We start from the raw sequence: 7,205 nt of genomic DNA on the forward strand, positions 1-7,205 counted from the left end.
TCCATGCACGAAGGAACCCTACGCGATCCTACTCCCTGGCCGGAATGAGACGAACGTTCAGAGGTTTCTTTATCCACAAATTAAAACACTTGCAGTCGAGAAAGCGTTCGGACATCTGATCGTTGAGAACGAGGTCGTAGTTCCAGATCAGCCTCGCCAAGATGACCCTCATCTCGACGTAAGCCAGGCTGCGGTGACACAAGTATTAGCATCCTACCAAGATCGATCAATATACTCCAGAGGATGTCAACCATACTTCTTCCCAATGCAATTTCGTGCTCCGACCGAAAATGGCTGGAAAGCCCCGTGTCTCCGTTTGTCGAACTGCTGACCCGGGCCATCATCCTCTAGCCATCGATCAGGGAGAAACTCGTTGGGCCTAGTGAAGTTCCTGGTGCTGTAACTCATGGCCCAGGGCAAGATGTCGAGCCCAGTCTAATAAAGAAATGTTAGCTCCACAACGTCTGGGCCGAGATATAGATGACTAAAGTAGGTACTTACGCCCTCAGGGACTTGGTAGCCGCAAATCACATCCCCTCCCGGTTGGCAGGCCCGTGGGAGGGCGTTCGGAACAGGCGGGAATAGTCTCATGGACTCGTCCAAGACGGCCAGCATGTACCTCAGATTCGCCTGGTTAACAGAAAGAAGGTCGATTTCCTCCTCCGTGGCAAAGCTCGACCGAACCACCTCAGCTAACCGCTTCTGCACCTCGGGGTACGTTGCTAAGAAAAAGGCCGCCCCAGAGAGCGCCGTGGCCGTGGTTTCGCTGCCCGCGAGTACCAACATCCGCGCATTGGACGTCACCTCCTCCATCGTCAGAATCGTACCATCCTCCGACTTGGCCGTCGTCATGGCCTGGACAAAGTCCGCCCGGTCCGTATCCAGAGCCAACCTCTCGGTGATCCGTTTCCGTGCGTACTCAGCCTGCACGTCAATCTGAACGCCGATGTACCGTCCCGGAGCAAGCCTCTTGATGAATCCCAGTAGCCCCGGAAAGTACCACTGCACCGCAACCATCATCCCAAACTGCTCAACACCATGCAGAATGGCGCCCACCCAGGGATGGTACCTGGACTCCTCCAAACACCCAAACGGCTCCCCAAATGCCAGATCCCCAATCACATCAAACGTCGCAAAGTTAAACCACGCCGCCAAATCCACGACCGCCTCCCGCGGCTTCCCTCCCTCCCCCCTCGTCTTCTCCCTCAACCGCCTCATCAACAGCTCCACATACCGCATAATCAACGGCTGCTGATCCTGCATGCTCTTCGCCGAGAAGCCATGCGACAGAATCCGGCGGTAGCGCGCATGGTCGGCGCGCGACGCGCCCAGGATATTCCTGATGGAGATGCCATAAAAGGCGGGCTCCTTGCCGTGCTCGCCCTGGCCGCTCTTGCGGTGGCCGCGCACGCTGTGGTAGGCGTCCGGGTGGGTGAAGGAGAGGCGGTTGGGCGCGACGCGCACCACGTCGCCGTACTGCTCGTGCAGCTGGTGGATGGCGAAGGGGAGGCGCCCCGAGAGCCAGCCGAGCGTGTAGGGGATTTGCGTGGCCGCCCAGAGCTTGGGGCCTGGCACGGCGCGGAGCGAGTGGAAGAGGAGGTTGTGGATGATGTAGGAGGTGGCGAGGAGGATGCCCTGTGAGGGGGTGGGGTGGGTGTTAGTTTGGTGTTGTTGGCATGGACAATGGATGGTTGTGGTCTAGGTACGTACAAAGGCAATGCCCACCAATGGCCACTTCAGGTAGTGGGGAAGTTGGAGGATTGCCATTAGAAGATCAGTGCTGAGGATAGCCATGATTGCTAAGGGGCGGGAGGAGGGTCGTCATGTGGAGAAACCAGTTTGATGCGGGTACGGTTGACTCCGGCTGCAAGGTTTCTCTACTCGAACTCTAGAACAAACGGGAGCTCCTTGACTTTATCGTGAACTACGAAGAGGGGCCGTGCTACCTAAAATCGTTCGGTGGGTGGGGGGTTGCGACACACTTGACGCCACCAACACGACGTGGCAAGGGGGTGGCTGCCGCCCGTCATGCGACTGGTGTCCACTTCTAAGAACGACGGACTTTGTGTTTCGCGCGCCAAGTAAATTCTCCATTCCATCTCAGTATTATTCTGATCTGCCAACAGACGGTCAAGGGTGCACATCGGCCCTCGGCAAGACGGAACGGCGCGAAGGTAACGGTAATGAACAAGCATGTGACGGTTAAAAGCGGTGGAGAAACTGGTATGCTATGTTACATTGAGGGCAGCTAGTTTGGCGATCGAACTGGAGTGTTATGTGGCCGAATCACCCCATATTTGCGCTTTAGGGTTGCTCGTGACCAAGATGAGGATGGTTGATCAAGATGGCGTGAGGTGATAACTAGGCATAACTGACACTCAGTTATCATCACCGATAATTGATCGGGAACCGGGATATGGAGCTAGTGCTTATACACAAGAAACTATAAAACAAACAATTTGGAGCGGCGAATCGTTCAAGTTGCCTACTCGGCAGACGGAACCCCCGGGTTGGAGGCGGCATAGCCATGGTCGGCGTATTACTGCGCCGACGCCGATTATGTTCGGCATTTTACCACGTCACAAAAGCATTGCAAAGGTTTACTCCCGGGCTTGATAACACGGTTTTATTACCGCGATGTACCCGGCGTCCAGGACTCAACACGGAGTGCCGAGAGTGACAAGACGAGGTATCCTGCTGACATCAACGACATTCGGCCACTCGACCTTCCCTTTCGCCAATCCATAAGCAGTACGTCTCGAGCGGCAGGTTGGACATGATGCCGGGCAGCAGATAACACGTCAAATGTACCACAATCCGTCCTGCGCTTCGGAAGATTGGTCCTTGCTAATAATATCTGCGGCATTCCACTGGCGGGTTGCACAACATTACCTCGTCAAATTCAGTTGTCGCCATCGCATTCCATGAGAGTCACACGCCGCAACCGGCGTTCTGGCCCGGAATCACCTCGTTAGCGCGCTCCTAATCCTATAATCCACCAGAAACTGTCCGAGTTACTGTGCACACACACAACGAAGCCCCCTCCTCTCAAGGTTTCACGAGCTCTTTGTGCACGATGTCTGGGTCCCCCTTGTCGTCCAAGCCAAAAGCCCCGGCGCCCTTTTCTCGGTCCTGGCCATGGCAAACATATTTTCGGAACTGTCTTGCGTGAAGTCGGGCGTCGAACTAGACGGCTGTGTTAACTGGGGTTGCGTGCAAACCCGGTTCTCAGGGGTGGGTAAACGAACCATTTCATCAATCTCTTCCAAGGTCCGATCCTTGACCTCGGGAAGAAAAAAGAATACCCAGAGCCTATGGCGGGATGGTTAGTCGCCGTAGGATGGATGGAAGACTAAACTTTCGAGCTTACGCAGAAATCCAACAAGAAGGTGCCCAGATGTAGCCGTATTTTGGACCCCAGTTCAAAGCCTGGGGGTTGATAAAGTACGGCGTGGTGAAGGTTGTTAACCAGGCCAGAAAGAACCCGATCGCTGTTGCGAAGCCGAAGGTAAAGCTGCGAAGGCGCTGTGAGGGAAGCTCGCCACCCGAGATCCACGCATATGGAGCTACCATAGACTTAAGGATAGTTAGTGATATGAGATTAAGGGATGACCGGGAAGTACCAACATTGTATGCAAGGATGTAGACAATTGCCAGCCCAACGACGGCCTGCCCAGTGGACTTTGCCCCAGGGTTCACCTGATAAACCACACCCGTGAGGAGCTGAGCAATGCCACACACGATAAGGCCTGGCACGAGAAAAACGCGACGACGGCCGAAATGCGTGACGAGCGCGCTGTTGATGAGAATCGCCACAACACCGGCTGATATCATGATGCACGAATTTCCAAAGGGGTTACCAATGCCAGCCATTTGGAAGAAGTAGGTGCCGAATGCTACGACCCGTCAGTTTTCAACACAAATAACCCGTGATACTCAAGCGTTGCCAAAACTTACCGATCATGTACATTGCCCCTGACGAACCTTGCAAAGCCAGCGCGCCCGTAGCTAGCAACGTCCGGCGCTGGTCAGCCGGATTTCGAAACATGTCCCAGAAGGTCACAGTCTTCTCCCGTGCCATGTCACTCTGCAACGCTGCCTGGATATTCCGCATCTCCTCGTCGATCTCGATATCCGTCCCCGGGCGATGCCAACGCAGCGCCGTCCGTGCTTTGTCCGGCTCACCGTGCTGGGCCAGCCATCGAGGTGATTCGGGGATAAACAGTAAACCGACGGAGAGAATAACAGGGACAATATAAATCAGCCCAAGCGGGATCATGTAGGCATTGGGGCTGTCGATTTTGGCCGTCGAGTTATCTACCACGGTACCGACCAGCGTGCCGATGGTGATCCACACTTGGAAAGAAGATATCATCAAACCACGGTAACGGGCAGGGGAGCATTCCTTCTCGCGGTTAGTGGTTGGTTGGAACTTGGAAGAAGGTACCAGAAGATTGATGGGATCGTGGAAATGGTCAGGCACAAAATTACCTGGATGTACAACTGCGAGAAGGTCATGAACATGCCGTTGGCGATGCCAATCAACAAGCGGCCCACATACAGGGCTGCAATGTTAGTCGTCGTCATCATGATAATGTTCGACACGATGCACACCACGCTGGCAATCCACACCGTCGTCTTGCGGGACATGACGCCGGCAATGGGCCCCGCCATGGAAGAGCTGAGGAAGGCTCCGAGTGTCATGAGCGACGAGATGAGCTGCTGCCGCTCCGTCGAGATATTCCATCCGCCCAGGATATTGGCATCTTCGTAACCAAAGATCTGATAGTTATTCGAATTGAGTTCAGTTATGTCTTGCAGGTCAAGCAAGCGAGAACGACATACTCTAAGGAATCCAACCATGGCCTGGAGCCCGCCGATTAATCCAAAGTCAAAGCCATACTGAAACGGGCAGAGCGACATAAGGGTACACGCTGCGAGACATTTCCAATACTGCTTCAAGGGATATTTCGTAATCATTGCGGCTTCAGCGGCCACAGAGCCCATGCTGGGAGTCGAGAGCACCTCAGGCTTCTTTTCGTCCTCCATGTCGTCTCCAAGCCTTGACGCCGCTGAGTGATGGTGTATGGGGTGCGAGCGGGCTGGTTCCCCGTCAGCGCGCCGCGTTCGAGTCCTCCAGGTGACGACGGGTCACAGAGCCAACAACGAAGGTTGCATATAACCGCCGAGATGGCCACCGGGGTTAAATCCCCCCTGCCAAGAACCCCTAATGCTGTCGTTCTCAGGTGCTCGGAAGGGAACCTTTTGCCTCACTCATTCCCAGCTGGCTGGTTCAGCTCTGCTAGTAATTAACTATCGTGGCCTCAAACAAACGCGACTCCTGGTCCGGCGGACGAGGGGCAACAACCAAGCCGAGATGGAGACTCCAGTGAACTCCGGTCCAGCCGTTAAAGGTCTAGCCTCATTCGGTGAGCATTGGGTGGCTGCCGATCCGATGCTTGGTTGGGCGCCTTCAAGCAGCGCAATCTGCGCCAAATTGGTCGCTGCCAGGGTAGCACTGTGAGAGCCGGCGATCGTCAAAGCGTTTCTGGGATCTTTTTGATCCATCATGCAACACTGGCGTGCCCGGACAATGTTTACGAGGCAGCAAGTTCTCAAACCAACCTCAAAAAGACCGTTTGGATTTTGATGGATGTACTTAACTAGCACGTACAGCGAAGCAGGCACGCGCAGAATACGCATTCTCAAGAACAGCCTAAGTCTAGCCCTTGAAGAACCCCCTTCAAGACTGGGCCCCAAGACTTGGCCTGCGCTTCCCCAATTCAACAAGACAAACACGGTCGGCCGACAAACACACTTGTGCACAACCCAGCTCCTTGGAGAATGCAAGGGGTTTCACGGAAGTTCCTTTCTGTTTCTCAGCGTTCGATGTGTTCCCGGCGAGCCCCAGCTTGGGGAATTTGAAGAACCTTGAATTTGGTATTCATCCGTCCCCATCCACCGGTGAATCCCTCGCTAGCCTCGATCTGAGGGATCCGATCTGAGCAACGATGGAGGACCCCCTGACCCTGTGCAACCCCAACTGTTTCCCCATGAGATGGAACCCCGCCTCCCCACAGTGCCTCTTGTGCCCCCCAAAACTCGACGGCATTTAGATTTGCCGCCGAGAGCCCGCATTTGTACGATGCAACAGACCAACGGCTACCGTTTCCTCAACGGCCCTCGACGATGTTCTCCAAATATTCCTACCAGTTCTGTGGTGGTATTAACAATCCCCCGTTTGCTCAGCGCTGTGTGCCGCGTCTATGGTCTCCATATTCCTGCTTTTGAAATACGTTCGGTTCCAAGCGTTCATTCGTAACTTTGCCCCCTGTGAATGTTCGCTCCTGGTGTATGTCCTTGGTCCGACTTTAACATTTCCAGGGACATAGCCGCCCCATAGAACAAGATGCTGTCTGAAAAGCTGCTCGATAGCTTCGCCTTGGTGAAGCTGCAGGCGGCCATCCCAGATGCAAGTCTTCTCAATGTCGGCCTCGGGCTGTTGGTCGTTGTCGTCTCAGCCATTGCAGCCGATTACGCGCACATGCTCTACCTCCGGTCAAGGATGCCACCAGGTCCCTTCCCTTGGCCCATCGTTGGCAATACATTCTTATTGCCCGATAACAAACCTTGGATCTACTTTGAGGAGCTGTCCAAGAAGTACAAAACACCGCTAATAACATTCTGGATAGGGCGGTTGGTCTTCTGAATACCCCTGAAGTCTCTTATCTGGCTTGACTGACCTTGTTCCAGCAATCCCACGGTCTGGATTAACGATGCTTGGTGTGCACACGAAATCTTCGAGAAGAAGGCCCAAATCTATGCTTCACGGCCGCGCATGGTGGTCTTCGGTGAGTTAGGCACTGGCCAGTCGAACCTGGTGACCATGAGAATTCGCAACCAGGAGGAGCGAGACCATTGGCGCATCCACCGGAAGCTCATGCATATCGGCGTGGGCGTGCAGTCCGTCCGCGGCTACCGAGCCATTCAGAACAACGAGAGTAAGATTGTGGCCTACGACTTTCTTCGTGAACCTAAGGAATACGTCAAGCACTTGGAGCGCTATGCGACAAGTGATGTGTCTATCATTGGCTTCGGTCGACGAGTGGCGAGCTACAACGATCCCATTATCACCGAAGTCATTGCCTTGATGCAGCTGGCTGCCGACCTGAACGTACCCGGGAAGTCATTCCCCATGTTACTTG

General features: G+C 54.4%; 4 protein-coding genes across 4 annotated transcripts in view; 2 read left to right on the forward strand and 2 right to left on the reverse strand.

Annotated features, from left to right (window-relative positions):
• Positions 1-28: 28 nt before the first annotated feature.
• CHGG_09528 (uncharacterized protein) lies at positions 29-1,794 on the reverse strand (the record flags this gene model as incomplete). Its single annotated transcript, XM_001227454.1, has 4 exons — positions 29-188; positions 257-435; positions 502-1,635; positions 1,711-1,794. 4 exons carry the CDS (start codon positions 1,792-1,794, stop codon positions 29-31), a joined length of 1,557 nt encoding a protein of 518 aa, XP_001227455.1.
• Positions 1,795-3,056: 1,262 nt separating this feature from the next.
• On the reverse strand, positions 3,057-5,049 carry CHGG_09529 (uncharacterized protein; the record flags this gene model as incomplete). The annotated part of the gene is made up of 5 exons (XM_001227455.1): positions 3,057-3,312; positions 3,371-3,566; positions 3,958-4,432; positions 4,492-4,782; positions 4,846-5,049. The coding sequence occupies 5 exons, from the start codon at positions 5,047-5,049 to the stop codon at positions 3,057-3,059; spliced, it is 1,422 nt and encodes a 473-aa protein (XP_001227456.1).
• Positions 5,050-6,409: 1,360 nt separating this feature from the next.
• Positions 6,410-7,077, forward strand: CHGG_09530 (uncharacterized protein; the record flags this gene model as incomplete). The annotated part of the gene is made up of 3 exons (XM_001227456.1): positions 6,410-6,501; positions 6,754-7,001; positions 7,052-7,077. 3 exons carry the CDS (start codon positions 6,410-6,412, stop codon positions 7,075-7,077), a joined length of 366 nt encoding a protein of 121 aa, XP_001227457.1.
• A 118-nt stretch (positions 7,078-7,195) lies between these two features.
• Positions 7,196-7,205, forward strand: part of CHGG_09531 (uncharacterized protein) — a gene marked incomplete at both ends in the record, with an annotated part of 3,377 nt that continues 3,367 nt past the window's right edge. Inside the window, one exon of the mRNA XM_001227457.1 lies at positions 7,196-7,205. This exon is cut by the window's right edge and continues 2,518 nt beyond it. Coding sequence (XP_001227458.1) covers positions 7,196-7,205 — 10 coding nt within the window.

This window comes from Chaetomium globosum, genomic scaffold (assembly GCF_000143365.1).
Source record: "Chaetomium globosum CBS 148.51 scaffold_6 genomic scaffold, whole genome shotgun sequence".
Classification (NCBI taxonomy): domain Eukaryota; kingdom Fungi; phylum Ascomycota; class Sordariomycetes; order Sordariales; family Chaetomiaceae; genus Chaetomium; species Chaetomium globosum.